Below are 18,078 nucleotides of genomic sequence, written 5' to 3' on the forward strand. Positions count from 1 at the left end.
ACTCTATTTAATTTCTTCCTGTATGGAAGCTGTTCTATATCCCTAATCATTTTTATTGCCTTTTCTGTACCTTTTCCAATTGTTATATATCATTTTTGAGATGTGGGATCAGAATTGAGCATTTAAGTTGTGGATGTACCATGGATTTATATAGTGCCATGATATTTTCTCTTATTATTTATCCCATTTCTAATGGTTCCTAATATTCTATTAGTTTTTTTGATTACCGCTGAACACTGAGCAGATGTTTTCAGAAAACTGTACACCATGTCTCCAAGATCCTTCTCAAATGGTAATAGCTAATTCACAACCCATCATTTTGTATGTATAGTTGGAATTATTCTTTCCCATGTGTAATACTTTGCATTTATCAACACTGAATTTCATCTGCCATTTTGTCACTCAGTCCGTCAGTTTCATGAGATCCCTTTGTAACTTTTCAGACAGCTTTAAACTTAACTATCTTGAGGAATTTTGCATCTGCAAACTTGGACACCTTACTGTTTGCCCTCTTTTCCGTATCATTTACGAATATGTTGAACAGCACAGGGCCGAGTACACAGCCTCAGGGGATCCTGCTATTTGCCTGTTTCCATTGTAAAAACTGACAGGTTATTCCTACCCTTTGTTTCCTGTCTTTTAACCAGCTACTGATCCATGAGAGGACCTTCCCTCTTATCCCAGAACTGCTTATTTTGCTTAACAGCCTTTGTGTGAGAGCTTGTCCAAGGCTTTCTGAAAGTTCAAGTACACTATATCGACTAGATCAGCCTTATGCCACTCCCCAACAGCATGACCTACTCTGCCGTTCCTGTATATTTTGTACTCTGGTATTACCATATCCTAGTGACTACCATCATTACAAGTTTCTGTGAGGCCTATTATATCAATATCCTCATTTAATACCAGGCACTCAAGTTCATCCATCTTAGTATTTAGACTTTAAGGATGTACTTATAAAATGAGTCAATATTTAGCAGTCTGCCTTCATATGATATAATTGAACAGGACTCTTTTTCATTTGACTGTTTCTCTTCAGGTCCTGTCTGTACTTTATCCATTTCTATCCTCTCCTCTTTACTAGGATATAGAGTATTCCCTTTAATAAATCCTCCACTAAGGGATGCCTCTGTCTGAACCATGTGCTCCTGCCCACTGGTCAGCTTCCCCCTACCCCCATTAGTTTAAAAATTCCTCTATGACTTTTTCAATTTTACATGCCATCAATCTGGTTCCATTTTGATTTTGGTGCAACCTATCCTTCCTGTATAGGCTCCTTCTTTCCCAAAAGGTTCCCCAGTTCCCAATAAACCTAAATCCCTCCCCCCAGCACAGTTGTCTCCTCCATGCATTGAAACCCTGAAGTTCTGTCTAACTGGCCCTGCACGTGGAACTGAAAGCATTTGAGAGAATGCAACCATGGGGGTCCTGGACTTTAATATCTTACCTAGCAGCATAAAATTGGCCTCCAGGACATCATTCCTACCTTCCCTTATGTCACTGTTACCTACATGCACCATGAGCACTGGCTCCTCCCAAGACAGTATATATCTCTATCTAGCTGTCTCAAGAGATTGCAAACTTTGCACCCAGGAAGCAATTCACCATGTGGTTCTCTTGGTCGTCAGAAACTCAACTATCTATATTTCTAATAATTGAATCGCCCTTTACTATTATTTGTCTCTTCCTGATAACTGGGGACCCTTCCCTGCAGGGATATTTCCAGTGTCAGAGGATACCATGACATCATCTGGAAGGAAGGTCTCAACTATGGGATTGTTAACCTCTGCTCCAACTTAATGTTTTCTGTAGCAGGGTGGTCCCCTGCTCCTGCCCTGAAGGGCTTAAAACAGCCCACGAGAGGGCTGGGGGATGGGGCAAGAAGCCTGGGCTGATTGGGGAAAGTAGGCTCAGCTGTGGCCATGCCCCAGTCAGGCCCAGCTGGCCCCTACAAGAGGCTGGGAGCCAGAAGCCCAGGAAGTCTCTCTCTAGCTGTAGAAGGAGATGGGCCTGGTGGCAAGAAGCTGGACACAGGGTACCTGAGTGAAGCAGGGCTGGGGAAAGGTTGAGGAGCTGGGGAGCTCCAGCCTGGAAAGTCCCAGGCTGTGGCCTAGCATTGGGCTAACAGGTACTGGAGGTTGCAGGGAGCAGCCCAGGGGTAGGCCAAGGCAGCAGGTCCAAACCCAACCTTGCCAGTGATGAGCAGGCTGATACTGCAGTCTGTCCCAGGGTGTGGGACTAGATGATGACTGGTAATAGCCTGGTACTGAGGCAAGGTGGGAATAGTGGGTGGGGGTTCCCTGGAGAGGGGAGACCCTAAGACTGAGGGGTTACTGCCAGGGGCAACACCCCAGGTAAAAGGGCACCGGATCCAGGGAGGGACACGGGGGGCCAGAAGACAGGCAGATCACTGCCCTGCAGAGGGCACTCTGGATCTGGAATTGAGCTAATTCCCAGAAGTCACCAACAGGAGGTGCCATAGGGGTGAGTCCACTCGTTTACATTCTCCTTCCCGGAGACTCTCATCCTCCTCAGCAGCATACAGGCTGTCAGACTGTGGCAGGATCACTCTATGTCTCAGAAAGTCTTGTCTATGTAGCTGTCTCCCTTAGATCCTCTAGTGCAACCACTGTGGTCTCAAGGGCCTGTACTGGGTCTCTGAAGGCCACAAGTTGCTTATACTGAATGCACTTATATGGCACCCGTCCACAAGGCAGGTAATCATACATGCTGCATTCAGTGCAATAAACTTTATAGCCCCCTACCCTGCTGCTGGACTTCTGGGTGCATTATTTTTCATCTTGAGGGATGGGAGGTGTTTGCTTGCTTGTTTTCTGGAGCCGATTATAGGCCTACGTTTAGAATATATGTTTGTTAAGTGTATCTGGCTCTCATGCTCCCTCTCTAAACTCCAACACAAAACTCCTGTTTGCTAGCTTCAAGAACACCTATGGGCTGGCTTTTAAAACCCCTGTTCCCCAGGAGTTAGCCCCATCCTTTTGCCAAGGGATCCTAAAGGGAATAATGATTGAAGTAAGGCCACTTGGCTAGCAGGCTGCTGGGCTCAGCACACAACCTCCACACGATAATATTCGGACAAGCAAGCACACGGCAAACACACTAACAGACAAATTCTCCCCAAGGATCATAGTCTCTCCAGTGTTATGTTTATAGTAAACTGGAAAAAAAAACATATTAGAGAGTTGTCTACAATAGAAGCCAGGATTCAAATGATTCTGTTTCAACTGACAATGAAGCTGTTAATATTTCAAAAGATTCCCTGGGGATTTATTCCCAGGATAGCAGCCTGAATTTCATAGCTCCTGGCGAATTCTGCAAAATATCCAACAGGACTGTGAAACTATTAAAGTGATGACACTGCATATATGACATAACTCCACACTTTTTATCTTCCTGATTTTCTTTCTGATTCAATTGTCCAAGGAACTTTTCCTGTGAAACAATGTTTTTATATCATTTATTTTTATTTGTAAACCAATATATAAAAATCACTCAGGCAAATGCTGTGGGTTCTCTAATGGCAAATGGAATACACAATATTACAAGCTTCATTGTAATAAAATCCTACCACATGGCATCAATATTTCACCAATCTTAACTAGACCTGGGGGCGGGGAGGGTTTGGTTGACAAAAAATGTTTTGTTGACCAAATCAACCTTTTCCAGCATGAAAAAAATTGAAAAAGCAGAGGTGGGGAAACTATTAAAAGAAAATACCTGAAAGACTGAAGCTAATATTTTTTTACTGAAAACTGACAAAATTAATGAACAATCTTAACAAAATGAAAAATGTTTGTTTCTTTCTAATTTTTCTTTGTAATGTCATCCTATTTATTTATATCAGCCTTACCTTGGGAAACAAGCAGGGAGAACTGGAAGTCCTGGCACAGTCAAGGAATTACGATTTGAGACTTGGTGGGACAACTCACACAACTGGAGTACTGTCATGGATGGATATAAACTGTTCAGGAAGGAAGGAAGGACAGGCAGGGCAGAAAAGGTGGGGGAGTTGCATTGTATGTAAGAGAGCAGTATGACTGCTCACAGCTCCAGTATGAAACTGCAGAAAAACCTGAGAGTCTCTAGATTAAGTTTAGAGGTGTGAGCAACAAGGGTGATGTCATGGTTGGAGTCTGCCATAGACCATCAAACCAGGAGGATGAGGTGGATGAGGCTTTCTTTCAGCAACTAACAGAAGTTACTAGATCACAGGTGCTGGTTCTCATGGGAGACTTTAATCACCCTGATATCTGCTGGGAGAGCAATACAGCCCTTCACAGACAGTCCAGGAAGTTTTTGGAAAGTGTAGGGGACAATTTCATGGTGCAAGTGCTGGAGGAACCAACCAGGGGCAGAGCTCTTCTTGACCTGCTACTCACATGGGGAAGAATTAGTAGGAGAAGCAAAAGCGGATGGGAACCTGGGAGGTAGTGACCATGAGATGGTCGAGTTCAGGATCCTGACACAAGGAAGAAAGGAGAGCAGCAGAATACAGACCCTGGAATTCAGAAAAGCAGACTGACTCCCTCAGAGGAACTGATGGGCAGGATCCTCTGAAAGAATAACATGATGGGGACAGGAGTCCAGGAGAGTTGGCTGTATTTTAAAGAATCCTTATTGAGGTTCCAGGAAAAAACATCCTGTGTAGAAAGAATAGTAAATATGGCAGGCGACCAGCTTGGCTTAACAGTGAAATTCTTGCTGATCTTAAAGACAAAAAAGAAGCTTACAAGAAGTGGAAGATTGGACAGATGACCAGGGAGGAGTATAAAAATAATGCTCAGGCATGCAGGAGTGAAATCAGGAAGGCCAAATTACACTTGGAGTTGCAGCTAGCAAGAGATGTTAACAGTAACAAGAAGGGTTTCTTCAGGTATGTTAGCAACAAAGAACAAAGCCAAAGAAAGTGTGGGCCCCTTACTGAACAAGGGAGGCAACCTACTGACAGAGGATGTGGAAAAAGCTAATGTACTCAAATGCTTTTTTGGCCTCTGTCTTCATGAACAAGGTCAACTCCCAGATTACTGCACTGGGCAGCAAAGCATGGGGAGGAGGTGACCAGCCCTCTGTGGAGAAAAGTGGTTCAGGACTATTTAGAAAAACTGGACGAGCACAAGCCCATGGGGCTGGATGCGCTGCATCCCAGGGTGCTAAAGGAGTTGGTGGAGGTGACTGCAGAGCCATTGGGCATTATCTTTGAAAACTCATGGCGATCGGGGAGGTCCCGGATGACTGGAAAAAGGCTAGTGTAGTGCCCATCTTTAAAAAAGGGAAGGAGGAGGATCCGGGGAACTACAGACCAGTCAGCCTCACCTCAGTCACTGGAAAATCACAGAGCAGTCCTCAAGGAATCAATTCTGAAGCACTTGGGAGAGGAAAGTGATCAGGAACAGTCAGCATGGATTCACCAGGGGCAAGTCATGCCTGACTAACCTAATTGCCTTCTATGACGAGAACTGTCTCTGTGGATAAGGGAAAAGCAGTAGACGTGTTATTCCTTGACTTTAGCAAAGCTTTCGATACAGTATTCTTGCCAGCAAGTTAAATAAGTATGGGCTGGATGAATGGACTATAAGGTGGACAGGAAGCTGGCTAATTGTTGGATTCAACGCATAGTGATCAATGGCGCCATGTCTAGTTGGCAGCCGGTATCAAATGGAGTGCCCAAGGATCGGCCTGGGGCTGGTTTTATTCAGTATTTTCATTAATGATCTAGAGGATGCTGTGGACTGCACTCTCATTAAGTTGCAGATGATATAAACTGGGAGGAGTGGTACATACGCTGGAAGGCAGGGATAGGATACAGGGACCTACACAAATTAGAGCAGGGTCCCAACGCGGTGCCCACCGGGTCATCTATGTGTGCCACGTACTGGCTGCTGGACAAGCAGCTGCCAAATGCCGCCAAGAAAGGCAACGTCAAGAAGCGCTACCACTGAATGCCGCCGAATGTCAGCGGCATTTTTGGCGGCGACGCTCTTGACTGCTTGTCCGGTGGCCACAGTACTCGGTGGCTAGTCGTCCGGTACCCGCCCATGGAAAGGTTGGGGACCACTTAATTACAGGATTGGGCCAAAGAAATCTGATGAGGTTCAAACAAGGACAAAGTGCGAGTTCCTGCACTTATGACAGAAGAATCCCATGCACTGCTACAGACTAGGGACACAATGGCTAGGCAGCAGTTCTGCAAAAAGGACCTAGGCATTACAGTGGACGAGAAGCTGGATATATGTCAACTACGTGCCCTTGTTGCCAAGAAGGCTAACAGCATTTTGGGCTGTTATAAGTATGAGGGACATGATCATTCCCTTCTATTCGACACCTTGTGAGTACTGGAGTACTGTGTCTAGTTTTGGGCCCCACACTACACCAAGGGAGTGGAAAAAATTGGAAAGGTCCAGCGGAGGGCAACAAAAATGATTAGGGGGCTGGAGCACATGACTTATGAGGACAAGCTGAGGGAACTGGGATTGTTTAGTCTGCAGAAGAGAAGAATGAGGGAGATTTGATAGCTGCTTTCAACTACTTGAAAGGGGTTCCAAAGAGGATGGATCTAGACTGTTCTCAGTGGTACCTGAACAGAAAAAGGAGTAATGGCCTCAAGTTGCAGTGGGGAGTTTAGGTTGGATATAAGGAAAACTTTTTCACTAGGAGGGTGGTGAAGCGCTGGAATGGACCTCGGGAGGTGGTGGAATCTCCTTCCTTAGAGGTTTTTAAGGTCAGGCTTGACAAAGCCCTGGCTGGGATGATTTAGTTGGGGATTGGTCCTGCTTTGAGCAGGGGATTGGACTAGATGACCTCCCGAGGTCCCTTCCAACCCTGATATTCTATGATACCTTCAACCTACCCAGCGCATCTCATCAGACCCCCAACCCCTATTTACACCCTCAGTCCCAGTTCCCAAACAAGACCATCACCCCACCTCCTTCTCCATTCCCTGTGAAGGAGCTAGGGGGAAAGGATGAGGTGCCATGCATCTAGGCTAACAAATTGGGAGTGTGGTGGGCCAAGCAGAAGAGCAAATTCCAAAGCTGAGGGCCTTCATGGAAAACATGCTGCCAAAAGCTTCCTCTTTTATACTGAGTACCAGTATTTTTGTTAATAATTATTTAATGTTTATCATTGGCTTTGAAAAGTGTGACCTATCTACCTACCACCTGGTTTTGCTGAAGTCCCATAGTCTAGACATGCAGAATTAGCACCTCATCTTCTGGAAAACAAAACCAAAAAGACAGATACTTATGTGAGGAAACATGGAGCTCCTGTAGTTGCACTACCTGGGATAAAATCCTAAAACCATGTGTTTCCATGCTTCAGGGCACTATCTCATTGTCAAAAGATGTTATGAAAAAATTTTCCCTATGGTACAATAGTGCATCAGGAGGGCCACCATCCTCTGGAAGAAATGGGCATTAGACACGGTCAGAAACAGGATACAGCACTAGTTGGACCATTTAACTGTTTCACAGAGGCAGTTCCTATGCTCCTAGCTACTGGGGTAAGCAGCTAGAAAGATCTTGTATTGTTTGGTTTTGTTTTTTCCCTAAACACAGAGAAGAAAGCCACCTAAACTTGGCTTCTAGCATTCTAGGGACTGCAAAACTTCAGAAAATGTGAAACAAGAATACATCATCATCACTTTCCAACAGGCTCACTTAGAAAGCAAGACCTAGTGTCAGGAGGGAGGGAGGGAGATAAATGCTTTATACTAGTGAATGGGTTTGGGCTAATGTTATTTACTAATCGCTAATTATGGTTCGATAAAAGCATTTTGACTCAGACACACAATTGCATGTGGCAAATGGCTGTACTTATGCATCTGAAATATGAACAACTTCTTCCTTTGTTCTTGTAGTATTTCTTGATGCCATTCTAGCTCAAAAAGGCTTTTGGCTAATGTCGTGATCCTCTCTCCACCCATCCCCATCCTACCTAGACAGTGGAAAGGCCTGGCCACAATAGAACTAGTGCAGCTCTACTTCCCAAGGGCAGGATTTGTGGTCCTCACACAGGGTTCAGTATTCTTGTCCCTTATGCACCACTGAGAATAGTTCTACCATGGTTCACTGTGCTGTAGCATGCAAAAGAGAGGAGAGGGTTGGCCTATGGAGTTGCAACCATGCAGAGCCACTTGTCATCACTCATCCCTACTGGATTTGATCGCTTCTGTGGCCTTTAGACTACAGTAGCAGCCAAAAAGTGATTGCACTGCTGTGGAGGATCAATCTTCCTACCCAGAGCCTGTGAACTGATGCCAGGGTCTGGCCTCAATATATTATTCCTGCATTAATCATACAGCACACACCACATTCTATGAATACTTTACATGGACTTTAATGAAGCAAAGAAATCATGGCAATTTAAAATGGAAAATAACTAACTGTCAGGGTACCTTGTCTAACTCCTTGCCAACACAGGATTGTTCCCTCCAGTAATTTACAGTAGGTAGGTTTAAATGCAACAGTAGACTGGGCTTTAGTTGAGAAGTTATTCCAAACTCCACTGAGTTTCACTGTTGGGATGTGGTTATTGTGATATTTGGCCTAAATTTTGCTTTGCATAACTACTGCTAGTTATACCACATTGGATTAACATAAGCAATTCCTCCCCAGCCTGACAGTTATCACTTACACAGCCTGATTTCTTCAGGTACTACAACATACTTCTAATCCAGAGACTACATGTCAGTTTCAACAGCCCCAATAAAAAGTCAGTGTTTCTAGATTTTAAAGTGGTTGCCATGAAAGATTAGACTGTAGTGATGCACTCTACATGGCATGGGGCTATACCATGAAAACATTTGGAGGAAGGAGTCGGAGCGGAATGGTTCCAATAGGCTACTAGGTGGAACTCAAGGTGTGGTTTTAATCCCTAAATCGATAAATAGGCTGGGCTTTGGTTTTCTGAAAGATTACCTCCCTCCCTGTACCATGCTGCAGCAGCTGAGATCAGCAGTATCCCCTTTAGCATAGACAAGAGGCAAGATGTTCTCCATGACGGTTCCTTTACTTTGTAATGCACTCTCTTCTGGGACGATCAACATCCAGGTTTATTAACCTTCTATGCAGGCTGCAAAGCCTTTTTTTCCCCGGGTTTCTGGGGAGTGAGGGGCTGATGGGTTTGGTAGAAATTCATGTATGTACGGAAAGTCCTTTCATAACGTGTATCTGAATTCATGCCAAGAACACTGGATAGCCCCAACAGAGATTTTTATAAATGTAATCAATAATAAGGACTAGATGGTATCTCAGACTCAGGCCATAGTAATGCATGGGTGCTGGTAGTCACACTGCTCCAGGAGCATCCCTCTCTGCTCTTCCCTTTCTCCAGCTCAGTAATGATTTACTATTAGCCTTTATCAGAGTAAATTACTACCGCACTCTGCACCGGCTCAGTGGTGCTGGATAGCAAGTGGGAGGATGATGCACCAGGGAGGCAGGAAGCAGGCACTTACCTAAATCCCAGTCGCCCATTCAGGGTTTGCCTACACTGGCAATTTACAGCACTGCAACTTTCTTGCTCAGGGGTGTGAAAAAACACCCCCTGAATGCAGCAAGTTTCAGCGCTGTAAAGCACCAGTGTAGACATTGCATCAGCGCTGGGAGCCGCGCTCCCAGCACTGGTAGCTACACCCCTCATGGAATGGTTTATTTAGAGCACTGGGAACTCTCTCCCAGCGCTGTGCCGTGACCACACAAGCCACGATAAAGTGCTGCCGCAGCAGCGCTTTAGCATTGCCAGAGTAGACTAACCCTCAGAGGCATATGGGTCAAAGTTTACATTCTCTTGGCCCCGAGTGGGCCTGTAGTTCAAATCACACCATAGCTCTAACTAAATGGAAATTCAAAACTCAGCATCCTCTGTCCTACGTACCTCTGCTAACCATGACATCTTTCTGTACTTAGAAGATACTCCATAGCTCTACAATTATTGTGGAGCAAAAAAATGTTGAGTTTTTAATGACACCTGCTGTAGATTGATTAACTGGAGTCTAAACATTCAGGAAATGTATGCATTAGCAGCCATGACCAAAGCTAAAATGCTGGATAATTATATTCATGCGATACAGTTACTGGTATCACAGACCGATTGGATATCCAGGATGTGGTTATTTTGGTTTTGTTTTGAAGACATCTGCTTTGTGTGTGAAGAGACACTAATGGGCTCACAAATGCTGTCAGTTAATCGAGGACATTAGAGAATCTCTCCAGCTCTTAACAGTTTTCTGTCACTTGCTCGAGCTGTTAGGGGATGAATATATGCATTAGTGAACAGCATCATGTCAAGCAGTCTAAGAACGGTGCAGGCAGCTAAACTGCTCTTACCAGACAAATCTCTCTAATACTTTTTGCATTCCCAGACAGGAATCAGTTCATATGGAAATCAGCGTAGAGCTTGTTTTCTGTGAAGAGATAAGGTATGCTTCTAATTTCCAGCTAACCAGTGAGTAGTATTGTATATACAAGTTTAAGATGACTTGGATGTGCCATTTATTAGGCCCATAATGTTTACTTTCAGACTGCCTCTCTTACTTAGTGCTGCATTTTGGCCACTCTTACAATAAGCAAATAGGGATATTACTTTAAAAGCATTAAACACACCTCAACGCGACGGCAAGATTACACATTGATAGCATCTCCATTAAGTCATACTTGCACCTCAGTCAACTAGTTAGCAGCAACTCCAATTTCAGGCAGAAACTCCTTCTGGGATAGAGACTACACTATTTCTTTTGTGACTGTCAAAAGAAACAAAATATAGATATTAAGGGTGGTGAGAGGAGGTAATAAAAGAAAAGTAGTAAGGAAGAAAGCAAAAGAGGAAAGAGAAAACTCCCCATTATGTTTCCTCTTTTGCTTTCTTCTAATTCCATTGCCCCCTTTCCCATCTTCCTTTTCTATTTTTTCCCTACACTTCCCATCTTTTCCTGCTTTCTTCACCCTTTTCTGGATCTCTCCCACTTTCTTCTTTGCTTCCTCATTCTCCCGACATAAAAAATGGCAGCAACAATGTTGATCTCCCACTGGTATTCACTCAAACTGGGAAATACAGACCATTGCATTGGTATATCTGTCTATTACACTTGGGCATAATTCCACAGAGCTGGATGGCATTGTGTATCAATGTTCAATAGTGAATATAAAAAGAAAAAGCTCCTGCAAGCAAGACACAAAAATTAACATGCTGAGAAACTGTTCTGTATAATGGAAGACAACCTAAGCTGGAATGCACATCCTAACAAAGCTCTTATATTTCAGATACCACAGTAGATAACAGCTGGATGAATATTCCTTGAGCAACATCTTCAAAGGGAAAAATGGGTGAAGCCAGGAAATAGAAAAGCAAAGAAAGGAGGAAACATGATGCACTTTCTACTAGCGATAATGTATGTCTGTAAGTCAAGATCAAATGCAAGGAAGATACAAAACAACACAAGAAAAAAACCTCTTGGTACACGAGACACCAGTAATTGAAGCAGTGCTGATTAGAGGGAGGGGTGCACAAGTGAGCATCAGATGCAGTAAAAGTGGGGGAATCACACATCACCCTGGTCCTGCTCTGGGGCGCAGTGAATGCCAGGCATGGTTTCAGGGTTCAGTGCAGGCAATAAGGCTAGTCTCACTGCTCTGCCTTATAGGACACCTGGAAAGTTGTTTTCAGTATGGATTTGGGACCAAATTCTGCTCTTGGTTACATCTGAGTAATCCAGAGTATCTCCACGGACGCTAGTTGAGTTGCTCTGGACTTACACCAACATGCAGCACCTCAGGACAGAATTTGGCAAGTTGTAGTTTACTGAAGAATGTCAGTAAGGTGCCACTGTTACAAGAAAGAGATGAAAGAAGCACAAGCAGAATCCAGTACAAGAGCATCACCAAATCCACACCTCTTTAGAAGGAGTAGAGATGAAAGTGTAGCTACACCTGGCAAGCTACCCATGCTCCCTGCCTATGAATAATTAATCAGGGCAGCAGGCAGGGAGTAGTTAGAATCAGCAAGGTTCCCACTCTTTCTCCTTGACACAGAATACAAAATCCAAATAAAAATCAGACATTTCTTTCAGAAAATATCAAAGGTGAAATCTTGGCTCCATTTAAGTCAATGGGACTTTTGACTTCAGTGGAGCCAGAATTTCACTTGGACAGTCGATGGAATGTGAATCCATGTGTATTTCTGTTTTCTGGAGCATAGCTGTGGAAATGAGCTGCTGAGTTTAAAATCCATCCATGTGTTTAAAAAAAAAAGCTCAAAGGAAGTTAGAGTTAACTAAAGCACACCTTAAGAAGGTTTCATGGGACAGACCAAGGTTGTAACAGCACTTTAGTGAGCAGTATTTGCAATGCTTTAGATGTAGTTCCTTCTGCTGAAATGCAAACTAGGCTACAGAGAGTTTCTTCGGGCACTCAGTAATTTCTTTGCTGTTGCATTATTCTGTGTAGTTTGTGTTAAATATCCTTGCCTATGAAAATAGTAATGTATATTATGGCATTTTTGTAACACTAATCACCCAGTAAGAATGAGGCATATTTAAGGCTAAGTTCTGCTCTTGATGGGATAACCAAGAGAAGAACTGGTCTTGCCTTAATTGTCAGTGAAGCATCACGCACATTTATGGCATTATATAAAGAATGTGCTTAATTGTCAGTGAAGCATCATGCACATTTACGGCATTATATAAAGATATATAAATTCTGAAGTTCCTACACAGCTTAAAATACACTCCACAAGTCCTGCACAGCTAGTCTAGGCTTAGTGTGAGGCGGCTCTGAAGGAGCTAAGGCGAAGGAATCCTCCTCTCCACATACAGTGTGGCAGATATCCACTCTGCTGTCTTGCAGCCTATGATGTAGGGTGGAAGCAGAGTCAGTGGATCTGTGTGTCATCAAATCTATCAGCCCATCTCTGCTCCTCTGCTGGCCTGCCTTGTTCAGCCTCCCTGAAGCTGGGTTATGCAGCTCCAGAAATCCTGAGACATGTATGAACACCACCAGTTGCACTGCATTCTAGGGCACTCGGCAGGTGCTGAAAAAGATCTAGCCTTCAGTTTTTATTTCATCCGTAGGTAAAACTCCCATTGACTTCAGTGAGCATTCTGCCCGAGTAGAGACAAAAGGCTTCAGGATATGATCCACAATTAATAATAAACAAAGTATTCCTTTAAGGGGGAGGGAAAAACAGAACAGAAAAATCCAAGGGGTCTGGATCTCCATGGGCCTGCACCTTGTGTAGTCATTTAAGGACAAAGAGAGTACAAAATGGGTGTGTATAATACTCCCAAATCATAATCATACAGTGAAATCCTGGCTCCACTGAAGTCAATTGCAAAACTCCCAGTGGATTCAACAGGGCCAGGATTTCACTCATACGCTAAAGGTCTGACGTGGTATATAGTAGCCCTAAACATCCTCTATTCGGCTGGGGAAGGATTACCGCAGTGCCATCACCATGGAAGACTGCATTAAGTCTGACTTTGAGGACCCCCCTCACAAATCCTGGTGTTAGGGACATGCTACAGGCATGCTGGCGGCTGCAGCATGCAGTATGGCAGAGATTCTGGTCAATGCTATAGCCCTTAGGCCAGTCCAGGGAGGCTGGCATAACTCAGAAGACCAGAGCCATCTAAGGGTACAGCTACACTGCAATCATGACATGCTCAAGCAGGCATACCTGAGTTAGCTTTAATCTAGCCAGCTCATGTGTTGAAGCAATAAAGCTGCAGTCGTGTGTGCCTCCAGGAAGATTTATACCACCCACACTGAAGCACACCCTGTCTCAGCTTCATTGCTCCGGGACCCAAGCTAGTTAGCTCAGGTACATCTACTCAAGAACCAGTCACACCCTGTGATTGCAGTATAGTCACACCCAAAGTTATGCCAAGGGCCTCTCCTGCCCGCAGCCCAGGACCAGAACAGCACAGAGGTGGCTTAAAGACACTGTAGCAGGGTGGTGGGGTTGGTCACCAGGTCTAGGCCTCCCACCTCAGTCTCTCTTTCAGTTCAGTGTGTTCCTGGCACTCTGCCTGAGGTCCTGCTGGACTAGCTGGGACATGGGGATCAGGGGTCCTGACCCAGGGTCCTGAAATTATACCGGTGTGGGATGGCCTGGGTTCAGCCCACCTGCTGCTCCCAATCCCCCAGGCCACTTCCCAATACACCTGATGCCTCAGTTCAGGGTGTGGCTACAATTGTGTTAAAGTCTTTGCCTCAAACCCCTAGTCTAGGGCCAATGCCTCTAACTCTCTGGTGCCCTTGCCCCTGTTTCCACCAGCCTTTTGGGTAGCATCAGGACAGGGGGAAATCACAACCAGACACCCTCAGTAGCAGTTTCTACTTCTGCTGCTGCAAAGCAGTGCTCCTCTACAAAATACTTCTTTTCTCCTCCCACACTCTTGCTTGGAGCTTCCTTTACGCCACTCCTCAGGGAAAGAACCATGCTCAGCCATGGCCAAGGAGCAGGACCTTCCAGGCCCAGTACTGCTTCAGCTCTAGTCCTGTCTCAGCCTTAATGTGGGGTTTAAAGCCCCATCACAGGCACCCTACCCCTCCATCCCTGGGCTTTAAATTCTGTATTAGGCCTTTAAAGAGGAGGTTCACACAAGATCTCCCCCATAGTGTTTTATCCCCTTTTTCCACTCACCTTATACAGGTGTAACTGACTACACAAGGAACAGAACCATATAGAGAAACACGCTCCATGTGTACAATTTCTTTTTTAAATCTAAAATGTGTTCTGATTCTGGAAGGAAATTCATAAATATTATGCTTTCCTGGAGGTAACACCATAAATGTGCCAATGAATTCCCATCCTGAATCAGGAAATGTATTAGATTCCTATTCTCCATGTCTACTTAGTGAATGTAGTTTTACATGTATTTTAATGTTTTTTTTTTTTGGCAAGTATATTTTCATGTAGAAACTTCATTTAATTGTGCTATATTTCCTAATATGAGCAATCTGCAGTTATCTAAACAGCAGTAAATTACAAAAACACATTCTGTATAAATCAGACTGCTGCAGGAACAAACATTAGACTTGAATTTAATTTATGTCATTTTTCAGCTTTTTCCACCTCACCATCCCAAAATGCATAGCACTAGTCATGTGAAAACTAAATTGCCATGTGAGGTATATTTTTAAGCCTCATCTAAACAATAAAGCTTGTGTGACAACATAAGAGCAAAGAATGTCCAAATATGGCTGAGAGTTAAGTACCCTGAGAATTAAGTGCTCTTAAATTCACTGGAGTTTATAAATCTGCATTAATCAAATATCTGAAAACAGAAATAAAGGAGAGAGTGATTCAACTCATTTTCCAGTACCATTCTCTACAGATGTCATGTTATAAACATCCTCAACATCTTGGATGCTGGAGGCGTCTGTTGAATCTTGATCGCTGGCTATAATCCCTACTGAAGAAAGGCTAGAAATGAAGGAGTGCATCCTTTTTGCATAAATATCCCTAACGTTAAAATAAGGTAGCTCATTATATTTCTCTTTGTGATCATTGTTGGATTGGTCTATATCAATATCCTTTTGCTTTTGATAGTATTTAGAAAACTTGTTGAAAATTATAGTGATTGGAAGGGCCACCACTAATATTCCACAGAGAATACAAATACTACCAATGAACTTTCCCAGTAAGGTGACTGGGAAAGTGTCTCCATAGCCGACAGTGGTCATGCTGATAGTTGCCCACCACCAGCAGACCGGGATGCTGTGCAGTTCTGACTCATTGTCGTCTTTTTCCACTGAGTAGACCAAAACAGAGAATATAGAAATCCCGACAGACAGAAACAGAAGCAAAAGTCCAACTTCATGGTAACTATGTCTCAAAGTGGCACCTAAAGACCGCAGTCCTACAGAGTGCCTTGCCAGTTTCAGGATGCGAAATATCCTCATTAGCCTTAGGATCTGAACCACTTTCCCCATATTCTCAATGTCTTCGCTTTCTTCTTTCTTTGTGTCCACAGCCAAGGTAGCATAAAATGGAATAATAGAGACAAGATCTATGACATTCAGAGGGTTTTTCCAGAACTTCTTTAGACTTGGAGCTGCGGCGAGCCTTATCACTAACTCAACGGTGAACCAGACGATGCATGCTATCTCCACAGCTTCCAAAACAGGGTCCTCAATCTCTCTGTCATTGGCATCCCGCCTTTGGAACTCTGGCATGCTGTGGATGCACATGGCTACAATTGATGCTAGCACTACGCTCAGGGAGGAAATTGCAATTAACTTGGCTGATAAGCAGTACCCAGGGTTTTCCATTCTGATCCATACTTTCTTTCGTATTTCACCAAGCCACAGTTTATCAAATTTCTCCAGCTCTTTATCAAATATGGATGATTCGTCATTGGAAGAGTCTATACTTCTGTCATTGCTTTTCTTATCCTAGTCCTTATCTTGACCTTCTTCTTTTCTTTCTTGATACCTATTGCTACAGCAAGAACCAATGAAGAGCTCGTTGATCCCCCAGTACTCTATTTCCTGACAGAAGGAGAAGATACAAAGTTCCTCCATGACATGCAGTTTTCCTGTATAGTAAAAATTCAAAACATATCTAAACAAAGAAGGGTTCCTATCAAAGTAATATTCCTTGTCTGCATCACTGTAATCATCACACAGTTCCAGGATAGCCTCTTCAGAACGGCAGTTGAGCAGTTTTCCAAGTCTGGTCTGGGGAAATCGGAGCAAAGTACTTTGATCAACTGATTGCTTAAAGCCACCCACATTCAAGTGGATAAGTTCCTCATCTTTCCCAGGTCTATGGAAAAATTCACCATCAACCATTTTGAACACAGTAGTTCTATTGCTGGTTTCCAAGGCACTAACCCATAAGATTACATTGCACCTAAAAGAACATAAGATATTATTAGACAATTTAATTCAGTTTTGTTCTTGCTGCAATTATTTTCCAATCTCCATTTACTGTGGAAATCCTACACTGAAACACAAAGAAATGAAGTGACAAATACATTGTTAACATTTCTGCTAAAGTAGGCTTAAATCAGTCTGGTGATTTATCAAATCAGAGTTAGCAAACTTGAATAAAATAGTTTCTGGTTCAGCATGAAACTTTATTCTTTTCTTCATTTATTATTGCTCTTTTGCTCTAGTACTATCACATTTAAATTAATATTCATTCTGAAAAATACAGTGAACTTACAAATGTCGGGACTAAAGGGAAAACATACTCAGACTACTAAACATTTAGGGCCAGATCCTGAGCAGGAGTTAATCAGTTTTGAAATCAAAGGAGCTACATCAATTTAAACCAGCTGAAAATCTGGCCCTTAGTATTCCATTATTTATTATTTGCACCAAGGGGGCATGCTATTATTTCTTACATGATGCCAACACACCTTAATCTATACCTTTCCCTATAAGAGCATTCTATATTCCTGTTACTCTGGTTGAAAACATTTCAAGAATCTGTTTTAAACAGCTTATTTTCATTTTCCTTTCCTGCCCTTGCAGACATCTCTCACCCACATTTGGATATCTGCGTTCATGAAGATTCCACCATAGGTATTTTGCAAACTGCCTTGCTACTCACCTGTAGTGATGCAAAGTTCCTCCTTAAGACCTACATCAGTTCCTGAAACACTTCCTACTCTGCCACAGCAGGTACACTGGTTATGCTGATAAACTGGCATTGAAATGTCATTTCTGGAAAGAGCAGCTTCCAGAGAAGGCACTTCCAGAAATATTTTGTCTCAGCAAGTAAGAAGGGGTACCTGTAGGTAAACACAAGTAAAGGGCATTTTAATATCTATATGCCTTCACCATAAATATATTATTCAGGCTAAATTGGATACAAAAGGCAGATAATATTATACCATATAAAATGTCTGTTGACATTTTTAGGAGTCATTACCTTCGACTTTCCTTTGTTAGTTATAAATCTTCACTTCAAAGTCAAAATTGGCTGGCCTGTTACTTTCCATGTGATTATGACTTCTGACCTGTGTGACAGTAAAAATCGCTATGAGCTCATGATCTAGGATACTTAGAAGTTCTCCTCCTGTATGTCAATTTAATTTACTTCATCGTAGGA

At 43.3% G+C, this 18,078-nt stretch overlaps 1 protein-coding gene across 1 annotated transcript; it reads right to left on the bottom strand.

Annotated features, from left to right (window-relative positions):
- Positions 1–15,105: 15,105 nt before the first annotated feature.
- On the bottom strand, positions 15,106–16,868 carry LOC116831139 (delayed-rectifier potassium channel regulatory subunit KCNS3-like). Its single transcript, XM_032790928.2, has one exon. The coding sequence runs from the start codon at positions 16,287–16,289 to the stop codon at positions 15,327–15,329; it is 963 nt and encodes a 320-aa protein (XP_032646819.2). The 5' UTR covers positions 16,290–16,868; the 3' UTR covers positions 15,106–15,326.
- Positions 16,869–18,078: the final 1,210 nt, after the last annotated feature.

The sequence above is a fragment of the Chelonoidis abingdonii genome, chromosome 3 (assembly GCF_003597395.2).
Source record: "Chelonoidis abingdonii isolate Lonesome George chromosome 3, CheloAbing_2.0, whole genome shotgun sequence".
NCBI lineage: Eukaryota > Metazoa > Chordata > Testudines > Testudinidae > Chelonoidis > Chelonoidis abingdonii.

Bases quoted from the DNA above. Each gene is read 5' to 3' on its own strand.
- LOC116831139 (XM_032790928.2), bottom strand. From the start codon at position 16,289: ATGGAAAACCCTGGGTACTGCTTATCAGCCAAGTTAATTGCAATTTCC.